Genomic DNA, 22965 nt, shown 5'->3' with positions numbered 1-22965 from the left:
TTATCTTTGACCATGCATTTTTTTTAGCATGAATGATACCATAGAGTCGGAGAGAGAAATATTCAGAACAATTATGTAGTATTTCCAACACTCGGACATGTGCCAGATTGAATCTAACTGCCCTAGTTAGAAAGCCTGAATCCATTACGAAACCGCATGTTTGTCCGACATTGCCTGTAATTCAGCGATGGGGAAATAGAGGGCAGCAGCTGCAGTGACGTCATCTTCGCGGAATGCTATTTCGTAATGTCGTCCATTCTCGGCCTCACTGATTGGACACCTCATAGGGAAGCCACACCTCTTGGGTGGAGTTATATAAGATTCATGTTGTCACTCATCATGTTTCACTTGTCACGAGTTAGCCGACAGACTTGAAAACAAGACATCAGGGTGAAAAGTGACATCATGAATCGTATGTAGGCCGCTCTTTGGAAATGACTTGTTCGTTCTTCATGTCAAGCATGAAAAGTGAACAGTGACACGTCACATTTGAAAACATGAACTCTATATAATCGCAGCCTTAGAGGAGCCACATAGCCCAGTAGTCTGCTCCGGGCTACCACGCCAAAGATCCGAGTTCAGTCTGGGTCGAGAACATGCACGGTAATTTGTTTCATTGGCAGGGAGCTTCGATCATAGCCTGGTGGTTAACACTGCTGGCGGACGCAATAGGGCCCGGGTTTGATTCCCGGGGAGAACCCAGGATTGTACAGGAGCCTCATAGCCTATTGGTCAACACTGCTGGCTACCACGCAATAGGGCCCGGGTTCGATCCCGGGGAGAACCCAGGATTGTACAGGAGCCTCATAGCCTATTGGTCAACACTGCTGGCTACCACGCAATAGGCCCGGGTTTGATTCCCGGGGAGAAGCCAGGATTGTGTAGGAACCTCCTAGCCTAGCGGTTAACACTGCTGACTACAATGCAGAAGGGCCTGGGTTTGATCCCGGGGAGAATCCAGGATTGTACAGGAGCCTCATAGCCTAGTGGTTAACACTGCTGGCTACAATGCAGAAGGGCCCGGGTTTGACCCTGGGCAGAACTCCGGATTGTATTTCTGGATGAACTGGCGTGACTTTCAACAAACAAAAATTCCTGGCTCTTTACAGTCCTTTGAATGAGACTTAAATCCGAGATTCCTTGTAGTTCCGAGTGTCTATGCCAGGGCATGTAAAAGCTCCCAGTGTAGGCTGGGACATAGAAGACTTGTTGTAGAAGTAGACATTGCACAGGAGATTCTAGTAACCGGGATATGCATTCAGTGTAGGGGAAATGGCGACTTTCAAAGACAACCCTTCCCTATAAATTATAAACGGATCTATATGCCATTTCCTGCTTGGGCACCACAAGGTACTCACAGAACATCATGTAATGCATCAGCGTGCTGTGCATACATGATGCATCAGCATGCTGTGCATACATGATGCAATGCATCAGCCTGCTGTGCATACATGATGCAATGCATCAGCCTGCTGTGCATACATGATGCAATGCATCAGCGTGATGTGCATACATGATGCAATGCATCAGCGTGCTGTGCATACATGATACAATGCATTACTGTGCTGTGCATTCATCATGCAATGCACTAGTGTGCTGTGCATACATGATGCAATGCATCAGTGTGATGTGCATACATGATGCAATGCATCAGCGTGCTGTGCATACATGATACAATGCATTACTGTGCTGTGTATTCATCATGCAATGCACCAGCGCGCTGTGCATACATTATGATGCAATGCATTAGCGTAGTGCTGTGCATACATCATGCAATGCATTACTGTGCTATCATGCAGTGCAGCTATACCATGCTGTGCAAGCTAGAAGCTACTGGACAAGTCCATGCAGCCAGGACTGTTCACAGATTCCTCTTCTTGAAATTGGACGCTCCATTTTTGTACTTTTGTGGAAATAAAGAGAAAATGGAAATACTGAATAAAAGACAATTTCATAATTTATTTCAAAAATTCAGAAGTACAATTGAAAAAAAGCTTTCAAAATCTGATCGACAGAATTTGAGTCATTTATAAAATGACTCTCAAAGTCACTATTTAGGTATCTTTCTTAGCAAAGTACCATTCTACATGAAGCCTAGATGCTCTTGCTATGAGTGAGCTAGCCAGATAGCAGAAAAGTACAAGTGTTGGGTCAAACTACCAGTCATGGTGCATTTTCCAAACTTGCAGCAGGGCCAGGGGGTAACCGGAGGGAGCAGGGCAGGCAAAAGCCATCCTGATGGCACCAAAATCTACAACACTAAAGGCAAACACCCTTGGTTAAAAATTAAAAATTTGAAATTTGTGATTGAATTTGATGGTGTTGCAGGTCTGTTGTGATATCAAACATGTGATGGGCCGACCTCAAGCCTCAATGGGATTCATCCATACACCATAAACGTTTCAAGACATCACTAAGGCATTTCGATTTCCTGCAATAATTCTGGACGGATATTAGGATAGCTGAGGGCAGCCTGCTGCCTTTATAAACACTGACACAGAAGGTGTGTTCAAACTATTGAGTGAGAAGATTTCCGTGGCGAACACAGTTATGACCTGTCACAGCAGAACCTGACACCTTGCTCTAAGCTTGGCAGGTTGAGATGGACTGGTTTCTCATTTCACTGTTGTCTGCCTTTTGTGAAAGTGGAGCACATCAATTTCTTCCATCAATCTTCCGTGCCTTGTTTTGCTGTGATGGGTCAGTTTGGTAAGCTTACAAAAGCCTAGCCATCAGTCAAAAGACGTCCTACTCTGGTCCAGCCCAGAGAAATCTGGCAAAATAGACGCAACCTTTTTCCGCATATCGGCTTTACGTTTCTCTCTCAACCGTTCCTCCTGAAGCACTTTGGGATAGCGCCGCCACGCTAAGAAATGCGTCTTTTTCATCCGATGAATGTTATGTTCACGAGACAATCTCTCCAATTCCCACATTCTCATTTTGGCTTCGATTGAATAGTCTGCCCAGGCCCGGATGATTTTCCATTTTACATTCTTCTCGTAAAAGCGTCTCGCCTTTTCTTCGTGGATGGCTAAGTATTTACCATGCTGAAAGAAAATGAAAGGAAATACGAATCAAACCATTTAGAATTAACTTCTTCCAGGGACAACGTCACAATCAATGGCATTCACATCAAGGGACAATGTCACAATCAATGGCTTTCACATCAAGGGACAATGTCACAATCAATGGCCTTCACATTGAAAGACAAAGTCACAATCAATGGCATTCACATCAGGGGACAATGTCACAATCAATGGCATTCACATTGAAAGACAAAGTCACAATCAATGGCTTTCACATCAGGGGACAATGTCACAATCAATGGCATTCACATTGAAAGACAAAGTCACAATCAATGGCATTCATATCTAGGGACAAAGTCACAATCAATGGCATTCATATTTGGCTATCTCTAATTGGTACCCATTTACTTGTGGGTTGAGAGAGGCAAGCATAGTTTGAAGTGCCTTGGACACAAAGACAACAAAAAACCAGTGATCCTTCTAAGCATTGAAACAACAGGCGTCCACACTCCTAGCAAGAAACGTAAGGGGCCTGTGATAGGCCTAAAGGGCTGCAAAAATGAGTGATTTCAATTTCAGCGACCTGCAATTATAGTTGGTGCTACATGCGACAAAAGGATCTCTCATCTGCAGGTAAAACTGGAAATTACAAGGTTTGATATCAATACACAGGTCAATGCGGCCTAAGATGATCACTGCCAACAAGCGAATATTATTGCATGCAATTTAAACCACAGCCATTTAAATCCCTTATCTGTGCCCAACTGTAGTGGCACGCCACAAACACTCAGAAAAGCAACCCACAAGAAGAAGAAGAAGAAGAAGAATTAACTTGAGAAGAAACTATTGAAACAGTGACTCACTCTTCTCCAGTTTTTAAACGACCTCCTGACGACAGTAAACTTGTACAGCATATCAGCCATCACCTCTTTTTCTTCAACCTCTTGTCGGATGACGTCACGCCACGAGAGCAAAGACCTCCTGTAGAAAGATGAAAGGAGAATTTCTTATTGTTGCCATAAGCATAGACTACAAGGGATACCCACGAGCTTAGACAAAAAGTCTGACTTTTTTTTTCTTCGAAATATTTTTTCCACTAAAAGGCCTCTAAAATGGCTATTTTTGGTCCAAATTTGAAAATACAAAGATTCACAGAGACTCGAGACAGAGACCATTCCATTTCAGGTATAAATATCAGCATCAAGTTGGAGTCAAAAGACTAAAATCCAACTAAAATATGCAATTTTACATCCATGGAATTATCAAGAAGAGTCTTACAGCAGGAAATGGCAAAATACCTTGAGTCATGGCCTTTAATCCTTAGGGGTGGTGGTTCAACATTTTGTTTTACAATGTTTTTAAATGTTTTCAGCCCCGCCAGGCCCACGCTTAGTACATCATTTTCGCGAGTGTCAAAACTGTTAAATCACACTGTTGTATACAAATATGAGTTCAATTCATTCACTTGTTCTATTCATTATCTCACTCAGGGAGGGGGTCAATATCACCTACCGTAAAACAGAATGACTGTGATATTCCATCGCCTTCTCCTCATTCTCTCTAGCGATTGCAATCAGTTTTCTCCATGGTGAAAATCCCTTTCTTCTCAGGTGAGATTTTCGATAATGATCTTCGGCCAAGTTGAGCAGCTCCTGGGTCCTCTCCATCTGTCGTTGTTTCTCTACCTCTCGCTGTCTCTCCATTCTTTTCTGTTCTCTGCGCGCCTCGACCCTTGCTTTCTTCTCCTCTTCTTCCCTCTTCAGACGTTCCTCTTCGTCCGCCTTCATCTTTGCCTGATTTATGAAATAGACATGAGTAAGTAGGGAGCTTCATAGCCTAGTGGTTAACACTGCTGGCTACCACACAAAAGGGCCCGGGGAGAACCCAGGATTGTACAGGAGCCTCATAGCCTGGTGGTTAACACTGCTGGCTACCATGCAATAGGGCCCGGGTTCGATTCCCGGGAGAACCCACGATTGTACAGGAGCCTCATAGCCTGTGGTTAACACTGCTGACTACCACGCGATAGGGCCCGGGTTCAATTCCCGGGAGAACCCAGGTTGTGTGGTAACCAGCAGTGTTGACCACTAGGCTATGAGGCTCCTGTACAATCCTGGGTTCTCCCCGGGATAATACCCGGGCCCTATTGTGTGATAGCCAGCAATGTTAACCACTAGGCTATGAGGCTCCTGTACAATCCTGGGTTCTCCCTGGGATCAAACCCGGGCCCTATTGCGTGGTAGCCAGCAGTGTTAACCACTAGGCTATGAGGCTCCTGTACGAGGGCCCGGATTCGATTCCCAGGGATTTCATTGTCTAGTGTGTAGTGGTTTAGAATAGGAATTGACACCTCACAGTTGGTAATGGTATTGGTTGTCTAACCATACACTGTTTGGATTGAGCTGCAACTCGCCGAAAACCTCGACTGACCGCACTTACATATTTTTCCTGATCCAATTGCCTCTTCTTCGTCTCACGTTCCTCCTTGATGCGTTGCCTCTCGGCCGCTCTCTCCTCCATCTTTCGCTGGAAGTCCCTGTGCCGATTGCTGGTCTTACTGGCCATCGTTGATGCTCCAGTTGACACGCTGGTCAACTCTGTTCTGGCCGTGTCGGGCCTGTAAATGATAAATGAACAAGGACCAATATGATTTTTACCTCTCGGCCGAACACATACTTATCACTTTCCAATGGCAAGAACAAATCACTCGAAATGCATTCAAACATTCAAAAGGTCCTGAGTCCAAGATGCTATATCACCAAGCTTGCCCCTTCACCCACCAGGCCTCTCAATTACATGATTCCTACACCGTATAACGGTGTAGGCTGTACAGGATGTCCCCAAATTAGGTCTTTTTTTTTCTTTAAAAAAAAAAAATAATATGACCCCCTGAAGCGTTTTTTGACCCCTAACATAACCAAATCTCATCCAAATGGCCTAATTTTATAGTTTTACCCTAAAATTATGATTTTTCAGGTGTATGTGGTGATATCAGTCACTAACTTTGATTGATGATGTCGCTGTTCAGGCAAATTGGCGCGATGAAATGTCCCCAAATATTAAGCTAAAAAGCAAAAAAACATGTCCCCCAAAATAGGCTAAAAAAATACAGGGTGTGGAGGTCTCCACGTAATTGAAAGGCCTGCCCACAACAACAAACTTCCAAACTTCCCCGTCACCTCGACAGGAAACCTGACACTTTGCTGTCGTCTGCTTTTGTTGACATTTGTTTGTCTGGTGTTTTCCAAACCTTGTAGATGCTGTTTAGGATAACCCCACAGCATTACTTTGAAGATTCTCTAACAATACAAAGGCCTGCTATGAGGAGACACAGCAATATGCAGAGTAAAGATAGGACCAGACTTTAGAGCTAAAGGAAGCAAAATGTTCTCCAACTTACCCGTCACCCTGACCAGAAACCTGGGACTTTCCTGACGTCTGCTTGTTTTTGACATTTGTTTGTTTGGTGAGTCCCACAGCGTTCCGTTGAAGATTTTCTAGCTGGACCTGGGCCGTTTGCAGGTTCTGGAGATTCACGGAATTGTTGAGCTGCTGCGAGATGTCCTGTTGAAAGAACGTGATGAAATTATCGAAATATTTGGAGGGAGATTCTTACTCAGGACCAGCACTTCAACTCCAGGACGTGTTAATAATACTGTAAATTTTGAAAACTTTGATGAGATAAATTTTTGTGCAAATTATCCCCGAGTGCGTTTGGCGTGTTCAGAGAGGGTGTAAACACTCACTGGTAAATTTGTATTTTAGATGGGCCTGCTTGGCACGTCAACCGCAGCAAATGAGTTGACAGGGACCTTGCAGGGTGACGTTGCTGATGACAACAGAGATCGACCAGAAAAACCTACCTGCTGCTTGACGAGCTGCTGTTGCAGTAACTGCTGCTGCTGCATATACTGCAGATCTTCGATCAACTTCTGCTGTTCCTGAATCTGCTTCTGCTGCACCTTCAACATACTCTGCTGCTCCTTGTGGCGATGTTCGAAATTACTCGTCGGCGGGGCGGGCTTTTCCCACGCGCGTATCTCCTGACGAAGTCGCCTCTCCCGTTGTGGGTTACCTTGACCTACGACCTCTTGCTCCTGACCTTGACCTAACGCAGCTATCTGCTCATTGGTTAGTTTCAAGTGTTTTCTCGTCACTTGCCAGGGCTCTGTAGGTACTTTCACGCCATGATGACGGGACGAGTTATTTGTGATGGTCGATGTTTCACTCCTCGAGGTAGTCACTTCACTGCGTGTAGATTCGTTTCCTAGTCGGTGTCTGGGGCGCGTTTCATTCGCAGCAAAAATTTCATCCTGAAAGTTTGAATTTTCAATTGTAAATAAAAAAACAAAAACACAGTTAGACCTTAGGGTGCCGGCAATGAACAGTAGCAATGACAGATTGGACAACATCACCAGTTTTTTCCCTGGCTCCTGATTTGAATGTGTCAGACCTACTAGCGTTTTATGAAGTTTTGCGCATGCCAATTTTGTTGTCTGATACTTTTAAGAAGTCATATTTTTTTACAGTTTTATGGACTAAAAATGCATTTTAAAGGGTGTTTGACTCATCTGAGTGCATTCAATGATGGTTTAAATGATTCTGGTTAACAGTTAGTAGAACCTCTCTATTAAGGACACCCTCGGGACTGACAAGTGCTGTCCTTAATAGAGAGGTGTCCTGATTAGAGAGGTCAAATTGAATGGAAACAACCACTTTGGGACCAAAACTAGTGTCCTTAATAGAGAGGTGTCCACTAAGGGAGGTTCCACTGTAATAAGCAAACAATCCTCACCACTTTTTTCCTGGCAGAATCTACACGGTCGACCCGTGCATTACTCTTAGGACTCTCCGATTTAGGAGAAGGACGGTCACTCCAGAGTTTCCCCGTCGCAGCCTTCTCAAGAAACGCCGCCATCTTGTTTTTGGTGGCGTTCTGGCCTTTGTGGAGTTCCTGCTCGGCCTCGTTGAGCGTGAGGAAGAGTTGCCACGCCATGAAACATCGTCGCAAGAGGGTAAGGCGGTGATGAGCATCGGCCATTTGTCGTTTTCTGGATAAATAAGCGAGAAAAGTCATGAACTTTTATGCCTGGGGGTCACTCCCAAAGAAGGGGTTGGCACATCTGTGTACCGGTAAATGAAAATGTTTTAAACATCCTTACGGCAGGTAGGTGCCAGGAGTGAGCAGCTTCAATCCACACCCGGTATTTACCGAGTCCCTACACTGCGTAATATTTTTATCATCATTATCATCATTACCGGCGTCGTAACCCTATTGGATTTTTGCCGGAGGTATGGAGTCCACTATAGGCTACTGTCCACCTATGTGGGATCTTTTACTTGCCCTGGCATAGACACTCGGGTACAAGGGACCACGGCTTGTAGTCTCATCCGACAGACCCTCGAGTATTTCATACGTTAATGTACGTGTTGTGAAGAGCCAGGAATTTTAGTTCCTTGAAAGCCACGCCGGTTCATCCAGAAATACAATCCTGGGTTCTCCCCGGGATCGAACCCGGGCCCTATTGCGTGGCAGCCAGCAGTGTTAACCACTAGGCTATGAGGCCCACAGTATACCGTACTGCTTAATTTTCACAAGTTCTGTAGTTCTTTGGTAGAAAAACACCAAAAAACGAGCTGGCAACACTGCACTCAATTCAATGAAGACCTCGTCCCTTAGATTGGGTAATGCTACTAATTTCCAAAGAAAATTTTCCCAAGTTGAGAACCACGTGCTGGGCGGCACCTGGATTAAACTTTAAAGAAATCAGCCCAGTAGTTTCCCACCGAGGCCCAAAAGATCAGTTTCAGCCATTTCTGGAAAAGCCTACAGGATCGTTACAGCAAACTAGCACCAAGCAGACACCTGAGGAAACAGACAGTCGTACCTGTGATATAACTTCATGTCTTCCTCATGCTCCCTCGCCTCGCGATCCAGCCGGCGCCCACGGGCGTACATCTTCCAGCCGTTCCACGCCCGCAGCAAACAGCGCCAGTCGGCCATCGCCCGTGCCTTGCCCATTTGCAGTCGACGCTCTAGAACCACGTCATACCACGCCGAAAAATACTTTTGTAAAAGTTTGAAATTCTTTGACGAGAATTCTTTCTGGAGGTTTTCTATTTCGGCTTGGCGGCGCCTGTACTCCATCTCAACTTTGTGCCGCGATTCCATTTCTTGTTGCTCTTCTTCCCACCGTTGGCGCTCTAGTTCCTCCAGGGCACTCTGGGCGAGTGCTTCCTTTTCTTTCCTGTCCCTACAGAGCGCAGAATAAAACCAATTAAAAAACTATCGATACTGATAAATGAAATCATTTCAACTCAAACAGAATCGTCTAAGATGATGAATTGCTAGTTTTTGTAAATGCATACCGGCATTCTCAGTTTCAGCAAGTACGGATTAAAGAAGTGTCTAAACTGTCGAACCTCTCTATTAAGGACACCCTCGGGACTGACAGTGCTGTCCTTAATAGAGGTGTCCTGATTGGAGAGGTTAAAATAAATGGAAACACCCTATTTGGGACCAAAACTAGTCTACTTAATAGAGAGGTTCCACCGCTAAGAGAGGTTCTACTGTTCTTGGTTTCAGGCATAACCTACATATCAGCACCCCTCCCCTTAAAATCAACTTCATCATATTGACCTTGCTTTCTTCTCCTCCTCCATTCTCCGCTGTTCAAACATCTCCTTTCTGACTCTGGCCATCTCTTGCTGCAAGAGCAGGTCCTCTCTCTTTTCTTTCATCGCCCTCTCCTTCTCTTCCTAGAAACAAAAATTTTACATAAAATTACCAGCATGTCAAAACGCATTTTGGCAGACTGATTGAAGAAACGCAACTGTGAACATTCACATCCTGGACAACACGTCCTGGTAGATCAGACCTTACTTGTCGCGTCTCAAACATTTGCTAAACGACGTCACAATCACAGTGATCGAATTCAAACACGGCCCTCCAGGTCTCGACGCAACAAGAGACCTCCAACTACGATTACGAAGAGTGTCTAACTGGATCATTAGATTGCACACCACCGCTCCTCTTGGTCTTCACATCATGGATAACACGACCTTACTGGTTGAGTCTCAAGGATTTTGGCAGATTCTGCATGTTTACTTTTTTAAAAGAAGCTTGAATTCTTTTCTTTTTGTTTGCAATTTGATTTTCGCGACCATACCATCCAATGGAAAAGCATGATTTCAAATTAGGGTATAACCTCCCTAAGCGGTTACCTCTCTATTAAGAACACCCTCTCACACTAGTTCTGGTCCCAAATAGGTGGCCTAATTCTAAGCTATTTCATTTTGGTTATACAGTGGACCCTCCCTCAGCCGACACTTCTCTATCATGGAAAACCTCTCCATTAAGGACACTAGGTTTGGTCTCAAATTGGTTGCTTCCATTCACTTTGACCTCTCTAATCAGGACACCTCTTTATATTAAAGACAGCACTTGTAAGTGAAAAGGGTGCCCTTCATAGAGAGGTATTTCTGTATCAATTACACACCACTGACGTCAGTCTGCTATTAAGGACAGTACTTGTCTGTCCCAAGGCCAGGGTGTCCAAAAAATGGTGGTTCCACTTTACCTTCATGACAATTTGTTTTGCCTGAAATTGCGTTTCTTTCCTGGTGCGTTGTTCTCGGTTCTTTTTTTCCAACTCCCGCTCTCTCCTCTCGCGATTCTCCTTCACCTGCTGATGACGCAGCTTCATCTTCGTCCGCGGGTCGACCTCGGGCCGCTTCTCAAGGCCAAGATCGCCCTTGAAACCCTCATGTACGACGTCTTTTTCCATCAGGTTGTTCAAGATGTTACCGACAATTTCATTTTCGTTTTCGTTTTCAAGATCGTAGTAGGGGTCTGAAAAAGATGGTGAAGATTTCAATTTCAAACCAAATAACGTCAGGAGACATCTTAGCACCAAATATTACGGATGCTCGTAAAAATGAACCAGATGGATCGTATGCCCTTTACCAACCGACGCGTGACAGGAGATTCCCAGGCCACCAACGAATGTCCTACACGCCTAACCACGGATCACCGCTCGGAGATGGAGGCAGGCTGCCAACACCCTACCAAATTGATAGCCCAGGCTAGGCTGAGCTGGATGAAGCTTGTGGCCGCCTGCTGCCAGATGATGCAGCTCGCGTTGTGTGTCTGGTGCCGCGGTTTGATCGTATCACACCGGTTCTCATGCGACTCCATTTGCTTCCTGTTAAATACAGGATTGTTTTCAAAGTGCTTTTATTTACATATAAGGCAATACATGGAGTCGCACTTGCGTACCTGTGTGATATGGTCAGACTGAGGCACCATTCCACCTACCATCTCCGCTCTGTTATTGCTCCAACTTTGGTGGTCCTTCGCACTAAGTGCAAAACCTTTGGTGACCGTTCTTTTTACAAGTCATCACCGGTTCTATGGAACCAGCTACCTTCCAACATCAGGCTTGCTGGTTCCATAGACATTTTCAAAACTCTCCTGAAACAACACCTTTTCAGGGAGTGTTTTGCTTTGTAAAGCGCCTGAGAATTTAAGTTTTTCTTTTAATTCAGGCGCTATAGAAATTCTTATATTCATTCATTCATTCATTCATGGTCATCACCACTGCCTTTGTGTGTGTTGGCCAAGGTGCTTTTATGTCACTTCTCAAAATGTACGGTCAAATTAGAGTAAACAGGGGTTAAGTGCACCACCCTCTTAATTCACGCCTGGACCTCATTTATTTTAAAAACTTACCAACAGATGGCGTCCTGTGCTTGTACGCGCTTGGCACGTCGGGATTCTCATCCTGATAATCCCCTAAAACGACCATATTGTCCCATTCACGCTTGATTTCGGCCTTGCTAGGTTTATTGCACCAACCATCGTCCATGTCATCATAGCCGTCACCGTCATCCAAGTTGACTTTTTCTGTAACCCATTGGTTGAGCAGGTCTTGTGCTGGAAATATCATATACAAATTAAAGTTTAAGACTTTTATTCATTGTAATCTGGGGGCAAGGACGTTGGTGAATTACCCACGACATCATAGCCAACACCTTCATCTAAGCTGGTTTTCTCCATTATCCATTGGTTGAGCAGGTCTAGTGCTGAAAATGTCAAGATTCAAATTAAAGTTTCAGATTTTTATACATTGTTTTAACATGAGTCTAGGACACTGACATACACTTTGGTGTACCAACCTATAGCCCATACTGTCACATGAGCTGTATTTCTCTGTGACCGACTGGTTGAAAGTAGGCCAGAGACCTCTATTAGCCAGCGTGTACATTCTGTGTACATTTTAATGAATATAGGTTGGTGAAAAGAGTACACCAAGGGTGCTTTAATTCCCACCAAATTTTATATGTGTTTTGAAGAGGCTTTTATCGAAATAATATTAAAAATTCAAAACATTCCAATACCGATTGCCTGAGAAAAATTGATTTGTGTACAGCATTGCCATCAAATCATCACTCGTGGACTGATATGGGCCTATAAGAATACAAGTTCTAAACTGGCCAGTGAGATAATATTTCCCTAAATTAAGTATCGAAAAGTAGATCCCTGTTATGGCCTGGCTCTGTAGATTAAGAATCCACCAAAGATTGAAGAATAAATCCACTTTCACCCATCACAGTCATGTATTTACCACAGCTTCACAGTTCAGTACGGACTGTGTCAGTGCCACACTTCCGCCTGTGGATGAATACATGTCTCTGCCCAGCAATTGCTTTTTTTTTTATCCGCACAACCGCACAAGCTGCAGCTTTTATCCTCAAAGCTGCAGCAGACGAGTTGGCCCCCATCCTAACAGCCCTGTTTCAAATATCGATTGACTCCGGTGAGGTCCCCACAGACTGGCGGGATGCAAGGGTTGTGCCTATCTTCAAGAAGGGAGAGAAACATCTACCCCAAAACTACCGACCAGTGTCCTTAACATCAGTGACATGCAAGATTCTTGAACACATCATACATAGTACAATAATGGGTCACATGGAGTGCAATAACATCCTACACGACAGCCAGCACGGTTTCAGGAAGCGTAGATCCTGCGAATCGCAATTGATCATAACAATCCACGAGATCGCGAAGAGGATGACGAAATCAGCCCAAGTGGATATCATCCTTCTGGATTTCGCCAAGGCCTTTGATAAAGTCCCGCACCGTCGGCTTCGCAACAAGCTTGACTTCTACGGTATCAGAGGTAATACTCTCCTCTGGATCAAGTCCTTCCTCAACAACAGATCTCAGTGTGTAGTAGTCGACGGCCAGCAATCAAGCCAAGGAGCAGTTACCTCCGGAGTCCCCCAGGGAACGGTTCTCGGGCCTCTACTCTTCCTCGCCTTCATCAACGACCTACCAGACAACACCACATCCTAAGAAGCAAGACTTTTCGCAGATGACTGCTTGATGTTCAAGCTGATAAAGACCTTGGCTGATGCAGAGACATTACAAAAAGACCTGACCGAATTGGAACTATGGGAGCAGAAATGGCAGATGGCCTTTAATCCAACTAAGTGCTCTGTCATCCGCATCCGTACCAACAAGCGCCAGAAGGTAATTAACTTCCCCTACAAACTACACGGCCACATCCTTGACGAAGAAGAACACAGCAAGTATCTGGGGGTCACGATCAGCAACGACCTCACCTGGACTACACATGTTAACACAGTGGTAGCCAAGGGTCACCGGACACTGGGCTTTCTAAGAAGGAACTTCTGGCAATGCAACACCCAGGTCAAAACATCAATGTACACAACACTCCTGAGGCCAACACTACGCAGCCCCAGTATGGGACCCAAACCTCCAAAAAGACATTGCGGCAGTCGAAAAGATCCAGCGTAGTGCAGCCCGTTTTGTAACTAATACATATCGCCAAAGAACACCCGGCACAGTAACTACCATCCTAAAGGACCTAAACTGGAACTCCCTAGAACAAAGAAGAAAACAAGCATCCTTGATAACCCTCTTTAGAATTACCAACAACCTAGTAGACATCTCCCCATCATACCTGAATACAGGCGACACAAGAAAAAGAGGGACAAACAAATTTTTCCAAGAGCGATGTGACACCTGCCAAGAGCGCCAATCCTTCTTCCACCGAACCATCCCTATGTGGAACCGTCTCCCAGAAGACATGAGGACGCTGGATAACTTTGAGGCCTTCAAGTCCCAGCTATCCGCCCTCCCGAGACTTTAGAGAATTCAGATGATTGTACATAGTTTTAAACCGCACCGACTAAACGTTTTTTATCGCTCCGCATGCACACAGCACCATATGATCAATTACGTCCCAAAAGGAACCCGATCATTATAAGGATGAAGATGAAGAAACAATTCTTTACATGGAAAAACAGACTGAACTAAATAGGAAATGAAAAGAAAAAAAAGAGGTCAGATAATACGCTATAATCGTGAAGAGGACACTCAAAAACATATTAACATTGATTTGATTATGCAGCCAAAGCGGGTTCCTGTCCTACATCGCGCACGCGCATTATGTCATGGCTGCACCCATGGAAGTGAACACTACGGAGGAGCCTTAAAAACTTTCTGTAAAAATCCTGTAAGATTGAAGTTAATGATCTTGATTTAAAATATATTAGTGTCAAATTGTCTACCATCCATTGGTGGTGCAACTTTCTGTGACAGGGGAGTTTATTGAGCCATAATGTGCACACTTAAGGTGTCTGGAAGCCAGTGTAGTGTTATGCTTTAGTGTACAGGCTCTATAGAGAGTAGGGTGTTGGCACATAAGTTTGTTGGGACGCTGTCATGCTATTTGTATAGGTATCGTGCGGAGCTCCAGGTTTGTGATGGTACAGTGTCAAGCCACAGTAGTTAGTGAAGCATAATCCTTATGTAGGTCAGTAAATATTTAAAGCTAAACCACCGAATTGTTGATGGAGGTGTGGATTAGGGTCCTATCTTTCTGAAAACTGTCGCTGGTGGTGGAAGGCCCATCTGCGACACAACTTGAGCCCAAGGTCAACTGCACTGTATCTGTTTATGTTTTGCAGATCATCAAGATGTCTGAACAAGTTGAAGAAGGTGCCAAACACTCATTGGACCTGTATGGGGCTCTTCATCCGGTCTTCAACGGTGTGCAAGTCAATGATCCTGACATTACACCAAGTAGGCATACCACAGGCAATCCAGTCGAGTCAGAGTCAGACAATGCCGATACAGACGATGTTCAAAATCAGGTAAGTAGGCCCTATATCCAATAAAACTCTCACCGCATGATTACTTAGTTCTGTTATGTGCTGCTCTTGTTTCCACTTTCTCAAGCTTGTATCAACCAAGGCTTACCCAATTGTAACAATGGACACTTCCTCAGATTGGCTTTACCTTGTGCTAAATAACAGCTTATCGTAACTTGAGAGCCTTTCCGATAATCTATTTTAAAACACCATCATTCATGTCATTGATGGATTTTGATGAAAAACAGGAAGCAAGACAATAACACTTGGGGCCTTTCGTTAACCAAGAAATGATTTTTAAAAAGCAACTAATCAACAAATTTTGATTTTAAGCTCCACCCTCTTTCCACTTACAGGCTGAGAACAATAGGAATGATGGACGCTTGGTAAGGTCAGAGGAGGAAAACACTGACCACAATGGTACCCTCACTACAGAATGTGTCAATCCAGCCACGTCAGAAAATGCTGACACAGGGGATGGTGGGCATCAGGTAAATATATCCCAACAATCTTACTTCATGAGCGCATGTCCTAAGCTACATAGCAGTTATGCACAGCTCCTGTTACCACTTTCTTGAGCTTGTAAAGTTGAACTGCCGTTTAAATCGTACTTTTATCAAAGCATTCTATGATACATAAGTACTCGCCTGGACTTTGGTCACCATTTTCGCTCCACAATCTCAATCTCAAAACAAAGCTTAACGCTAGTGACAATGGAAATCTCTCCCAAATTGGCTTAATGTTATAAAAAACCACAGCTTTGAATATCACCAAGAACAAAAGGAGGACCTTGTAAAATGAAAACTGGGCACAGACAAATCAGAAAACTGAGGACCTTTCCAATTAATCAGAAAAAACTAACCATGACTAATTTGTTTGCAGAAGATAGAAAGTGATCCAAATGACAAAGTGACTCTTTCTGAAAGTGAAACTGCCTCCTAGTCCTAACTGTATCCTAATCCAAGCACCATAGGCCAATTGTTTGAAAAATAATGACCATACAGACAGAAATATATTTTCATAATCTCATAAAGAAGGGAAATGGACAAGGGCCATTGTACTTAAAGGGACTCTCAAGGCAGTTTCTAGGTAGTCTAGACAAAAGTTACACAAAGTCGCCATTGGGGGGTCTCTTCCATCTCACTGAATGTCAAAACGATCATGCTTATTAGTCACCCGAAGAGGCAAATTTGACCCCCCTGACCCTTCAACTGTCCCCAGAAAGCAGCTAGGAACATTTATATGCATCCCCAAAATCACAACGTTTTCAAACTTTGCCACCTGTTACCAACAAAAGGGCAAAATATACTAGTGACAGGCTTCCGAAAGTAAGAGGTCACTCTCAACTGGCAACTGTAAAGGTTGTATTCAGTTGACATGGAAGCAAATAAGCCCCAGAAAAACACACTAAATGGAATTAAGTAAATTATTTTTGTTGTTTCAGGAAGGCAATGGCTAGTGACGCATCAATAGAAAACGAAGCCAAAAGGAACTAACAAAACTGTCACGATGCAAAAGTAAATCTCGTAATGCATCATGTAAAAGGTACACGGCAGTTTAAAATTTCATCAGGAATGTGCAAAATCATTCTGAAAACATTTTGAACATTGCTGTAGCCCAAGAGTGAGAGACAATACTAAGTATTGTCTCTCACTCTTACTCCCACCTTTTCATTGTAAGAGTGAGAGACAATACTAAGTATTGTCTCTCACTCTTACTCCCACCTTTTCATTGTAAGAGTGAGAGACAATACTAAGTATTGTCTCTCACTCTTACTCCCACCTTTTCATTGGACATAAGAATCTTACATATCCTGAGACTATGCAGCGGATGTAAAATGGCCACCAAAGCTACACCAAGAGCAAAATGGAGAGAGAAGATTGAGGATCTTGAATCAGGAAACCTAGTGCGAACAGAATATTTAAAAAGACATTCCCAGGGCAATGAGCTGAATGTTTGTGTGTCAGACACTTTTGAGTAAGGACAGTCTTGGGTCCATGATTAGTCAGCTGAGGGTAAAGCGGCATTGATACATATGTATGCTTTTAAGCCTGTTACACACGAGGTGCACAGGTGACTGGAAGTTGAGAGTCGTTCAGCCGCACTTACACCACCTGAAAATGGACCACCAATCTTGGTTCGGGAACCAATGCCGCACCATCAAAAATCCACCAAGCGCTTACACCAGCGCTGCAGCTAGTTATAAAATCCGGCTACAGATGGCGCGCAAACAATAAGCAGAACGCGGAAAGCCTTGGCAGAAAGCGCCATTTCGAAAGCGCCGCCTGGAGCCGAACCATCTAACTAGCTAATTGCCGATCCATTTGCGCTTACACCACGACAAAGCCGAGCTTTTAACAAGCCGGGCGAATTTGGACCATCAAGCTTGGTGGGACAAATTCGCTCGGCAATTTGTATCGGCAATGGATTGCCGAACCAATTTGTCGCGGCAATGTGGTGGTGTAAGTGCAATTGGTCCACCAATATTTCGTGGTGTAAGCGCAGCCGCTGGCTGCGCTTACACCACGAAAACCACGAAATATTGGTGGACCAATATTTAGGTCCTGCACTATTTAGGCCAAAAGAGTCAAAATATGGCCCAACTATAGCCGCACTTACACCACCTGAAAATGGACCACCAATCTTGGTTCGGGAACCAATGCCGCACCATCGAAAATCCACCAAGCGCTTACACCAGCGCTGCAGCTAGTTGTAAAATCCGGCTACAGATGGCGCGCAAACAATAAATTGCATGCGCAGAAAGCGCCATTTCGAAAGCGCCGCCTGGAGCCGAACCATCTAACTAGCTAATTGCCGATCCATTTGCGCGTACACCACGACAAAGCCGAGCTTTTAACAAGCCGGGCGAATTTGGACCATCAAGCTTGGTGGGACAAATTCGCTCGGCAATTTGTATCGGCAATGGATTGCCGAACCAATTTGTCGCGGCAATGTGGTGGTGTAAGTGCAATTGGTCCACCAATATTTCGTGGTGTAAGCGCAGCTTATGTTGTTGACTGAATCACACGGGGAAATTTCTCCCCCACACTCCTTATATAAACAAAAAAATCCTTATATAAACAAAAGATGTCGTCGAGAAATAGAACAAGTCGGTAGTGCAGCCAGCAACTCCAACCAATCGGGCAAAGTATCAGTTACCTGGTCTGGATACCTGTTATGAATTAAAATTCCAACTAAGTTGGTGAGAAGTCCCTCGTGTGTAACGGGCTTTACTTGTATGTTAACTTGGATGGCATTTCCATCACTTTTATGTCCAGGGTTAACTGCCATTGTAGTAGGTTGCATTATTCTGTGTGAAGTTTTCACAGGGATTAAGTATTTTTTTATATCAATTTTGATGCTCAGGTACTTAGTATATCTGATGTGACTCTGGTAATTTCACAGTATTAACTCGTTGTGTTCATCCTCATGGGCAATATTGTCATGCCAGGTAGTGCTTTTGTATGAATGCATTTTATGCATATTTGGTATTTGTTGACCATTGTCTCCTCCGTGGATGCAATACGTACAGATTTAAACCTTGCAAGACTTGAATCTGAAACAAGAGACGATATGATCCAGTCCAAAGTCGCCATTATCAGTCAAACGATTCGGGTATCGTTTTGTGCTCACTTCCAGGTGCTAAAATCGAGGACTTTGCAAAATTTGTCAAAAATGATCCACGGTGCAAAGGTCCCTTCGTGTCAATTTCCATCTTGGCTGGGACAAACAACTTGGTGCGGGTGACAGTTATGATATGATGCACAAAAAGTATGACTCACTAGTAAAAGCAGTACAGGCTATACACCCGGTCTTTCTGTGCATATGATTGCTCTCCCCCCAAGAAGAGACGATAGAAATCTTGACGAAAGAATTCCTGGATCAAACGACGCTCTCGATGACATATGTCAGTCACTAAATATCCATCTTATCCCGAACGAGGTGGTGAACAAGAGGTCGTCTTTCTATTTCGGGGACCGGTTTGTGGGCCTACACTTGTCTCCTGTAGGTACCGCAGCATGGCTTCTTCCATCAAGAGAACACTTCGCTTCTATTCAAATGGTGATCAGCCTCCTATCACATCATCTCGCTCTGACAATCATGCCATCGGAAATGCATGGGAGACTCCACAGAAGAGATCTCTTTCTCCCTCTCCGGTTACGAATAATGACATGAATGACATTGAGAAGTTCATCACTCTATTTGCAAGGGTGGTACGCAAACATTAATCACTGTAAATATCTGATCTATTATGATCTATCTGATCTATTCTCTGGTCTATTTTCAGACAGCAGAGATATTTTTCAAAATGAATGACTATAACTACATGTAATGTGATCATTACATGTAGTTATAGTCATTCATTTTGAAAAAGATCTCTTCTGTGGAGTCTCCCATGCATTTCCGATGGCATGATTGTCAGAGCGAGATGATGTGATAGCACTGTCTGATTTGGGATGATAATTCTATTTTTGTTCACGTTCTCCTGATATCTTCTGTGTATGGAGTGTGAATTTTTTTTACATTATTCACTGATGAATATCAGACTCTTTACCGGTAAGAAAATATTGCTGTTCATGTATATCAAAAGTGATTTACATGTAACTAGCTACTTTAAATATGGATAATGCGGGTAGAAATAAATCGCTAATTCTTGGTCACTGGAATATTGAAGGCCTAACATCGAAAACTCTTGGCTCAAAACTCCAAGGCCCTTCTTTTCTTGAGGAAATTGAAGAAGTCGACATAATTTGTCTAACAGAAACACATGCGGTTGAGAAAAATTCAATTTTCTTGGATGGGTATCATACTCACCAGTCCAATAGAATTAAACACCACAAGGCAAAAAAAGGTTCCGGGGGCGTTGCTATCCTTATAAGAAATTCTCTGAAGATGTATGGTGCTGCTCCCCATTTTCGAGTCATCCCCAATTTCGCGAAAACCCGTTTTTTCCCGTTTTCTCGCGCGTCACTTCGTTTCCAGAGAATAAATTTTCTGATTTTTGATTTTCATTTCGTTCCGCAAAGAAAGCGCCCAAAATGCGTCCTAAACAGGCAAGCAATTCTCTAATTACGTTCAAAACACTGGGTCAATACCTAGGATCGTGCACGACACACAGAAACACAACAATCAGTCGCGCATGCGCAATACCCGCGAAAATGGGGGAGCCGCTTCGGATTTGTTTTGGTCTGCATCGATCTTTCAGTGAGCGATTTCAAGATTAATTCACGCTTAAAACATCCACGCAGCACCCCAGATATTTCGTTATTGATCTCAAATTTCGTAATAAATAAGCTTTTGCGTGTATGGAATCGCTGGAAGCTAGTAAATCTGCACTTAGTGATAAGACCCGCGAAAACTGGCTCCTACATGATACATTACTTTCTCCCCAAGTAAATCAAATGATATAATATGGGTAATGTATATGTAAGTCCTCAGAATTCTACCAAATTGTCCCATGTAAAATGTAAATTTTATACGGATTCAATAAACTTTTGTAATTGGTAATTTGTAATTTGTAATTTGTACATTACAGGCTTTCTAATAAGCACAGTGTTGCGGAAAAAGAGTGAAAGGTCCTTGTTGAAAGAGCCATGAGATTATGTTGTCCTGTTGATATACCTACCCTCAGCATATGCAGCATCATGTTCTCTCACATGCTGAATCGCTGCCTTTGCTTTAGCTTTTCCCTGGGTTCTAGTCACTTGATACGGAAGACCAAACGCTTCTGCTGCGGCCTTGCTGGACGCATCTTCAACTGTCTTTATCCAATCTTGGATATCGTTATCAGTTGCAACTCTCTGAAAGAAAAAATAGATCATTCAGGAGGCCACACTTTTGGGGAGAGACTAGCCTATTTAGCCTGGGAAGGCAACCAGTCTTCATGGTCTTAGAAGAAATAGACGTTATGAAGAAGTTTGTTTTGGCGCTGAAAAGTCATGTGTTTCACCTTAATTGAACAAAAAAGGATCGCCGTGTCTCTAGGCATTGTCCGAAGTCGGCTTAGGCCTTCTATCGTGTTCTGAGTGTGCACATTTGATTTGTTTTGGCGTGGACTTGTCTTCTTCTTACAGGCCAGGGTTTTAATTGGTTAAAAAATGTCACCTTGACACTTATGACAGGAAGCCATAATGATAGGGCTATGATTTTTGCTTTTTTAGAAAAGTGCAGTGGCGAGTCGAGTGGGAGCCTACCTGGCTTCTCGAGTAAACTCTAGGTTCTTCACGGCGTTTCCATCGATAAAGGTCTGGTTTATGGAAAGACATAATGAAGTTTTATTACGTTGGAAAGTTTGGACAAATTTCATTGACCACAAAGTGGAAAATTGTGGATTTACTTCATGAAAAAATCAAAAATCGCTAAGGACGCCGCCGCCATGTTTAGGTCTCGTTAGGGAGTTTTTCCCAAATGTACGCGATGATGACGTGCCCCATTAACAAGACGTAACATCTATTTTAAAATGCGTTTCCAAAGTGAATGCATGAGGACAACCCATTTGTGTCGTATATCACTGGAAATGCCCGATTCCCCTGATTCTGCAGGATGTTAAATCGGGCATTTTATTTCTTTAAATAAATCATAAGCGTCGCATTTGCTCCAAGCTCTGTTCACCATCCCAAATGGCAATATTGCCAATTGGGCCGGACAATCACGAAAAACCCCAAATATTATACATTTCTTCCTGAATAATTCTGAAAGACAGTTGCTTACGCTATACAAAAATCAAAAAAAAATCGAGGGTCAACCATTGAACAAAAAAAACCTTCCTAATGCTACCTTAGCCTAAACTGCTAAACATGCCGAACTCCGCACAGTGCCGAAATTCAAATATTCTCCCTGGAGGTGCAGCCACGCCAGTTGGCAATCATTCCCGCTTCCACATTTTAGATTGCTCCCATGACTGACTCCAATTGCAGAGCGATAAGTTATAACGCCGAAGAAGTTGGCACTGCGCGAGTATGGAATTTCTCGCCCAGATCTCGAAGCATCAGTGAACATTGCGAGAGAAGACGAGACTACGAAATGGGAATGAAGGTTGGCGGATTTCGATTTTTACCACCCTCAATTTTTTCCGACTTTGCCCCGTATCACATGTATTTGACGTTTTTTATGATCACGAGTGTGTTCTCGAAGTCTCAAAGTATTTGCATGCATATTTTCAAAGTTAGAGCCGAGTTCATGTGACCAGGGTCGAAATGGTTTCGGCCAAAGTGTTGTTGTCCACCCCGCTATGTGGAACCTTCCGGGGCAGGCTTTATTCCCAGATTGGGGGCCAAGCTTCTGCGTGAACAATTAGCGCACCCGAAGTTAGGGGTGGGAGGGGGCGCTAGGGCAAGTCGAAAAGACATCAGTGCAACACAACGTCATGGAAACAACCCTCAATAACCCCCAAAAACCTTTATTTTCTGCAATGTTTGCCCGACAAAGCATTAGCATAATTTATGCCAGACAAATGGCTTTGTCCTGCACTCCAAATCGTTAAGTTGTCTCCCCTTTCCCAGAAGTTTTTGGTCCCACCCTGGGTCATCACATCCCTGTTCGGTTTCCCAGCAGCCTTTGGCATGTTCCCCTTTCTCCAAACTTGTTATAAAGTGACGGGGCCAACGCGTTGTCATCATTGAAAAAGACTGACTATTTTATTGACATGTTCAAGACAAAATGGCTGACAGTATTGTCTACTTGTTACAATATGTTGTGTCCTTAAACAAGGCACTCAACCCTAAAATAAATTGCTTCGTCCTCGTGTCTGAGACTGATG

The 22965-nt window shown here is 43.7% G+C and overlaps 1 protein-coding gene across 1 annotated transcript; it reads right to left on the bottom strand.

Annotated features, from left to right (window-relative positions):
• Nucleotides 1-2003: 2003 nt before the first annotated feature.
• LOC135502011 (coiled-coil domain-containing protein 191-like) lies at nt 2004-21576 on the bottom strand. Its single transcript, XM_064794445.1, has 13 exons — nt 21401-21576; nt 20833-21007; nt 11758-11961; nt 10607-10878; nt 9667-9785; nt 8915-9280; nt 7822-8077; nt 6890-7339; nt 6427-6590; nt 5466-5643; nt 4539-4819; nt 3890-4007; nt 2004-3047 (listed from the first exon to the last, which is right to left on the bottom strand). The coding sequence occupies exons 1-13, from the start codon at nt 21470-21472 to the stop codon at nt 2733-2735; spliced, it is 2970 nt and encodes a 989-aa protein (XP_064650515.1). The 5' UTR covers nt 21473-21576; the 3' UTR covers nt 2004-2732.
• Nucleotides 21577-22965: the final 1389 nt, after the last annotated feature.

Source organism: Lineus longissimus, chromosome 18 (assembly GCF_910592395.1).
Source record: "Lineus longissimus chromosome 18, tnLinLong1.2, whole genome shotgun sequence".
In the NCBI taxonomy this organism is placed as follows: Eukaryota; Metazoa; Nemertea; class Pilidiophora; order Heteronemertea; family Lineidae; genus Lineus; species Lineus longissimus.
The sequence above is the reverse complement of the archived record's forward strand: the minus strand, read 5'-3'. Positions and strand labels throughout refer to the sequence as shown.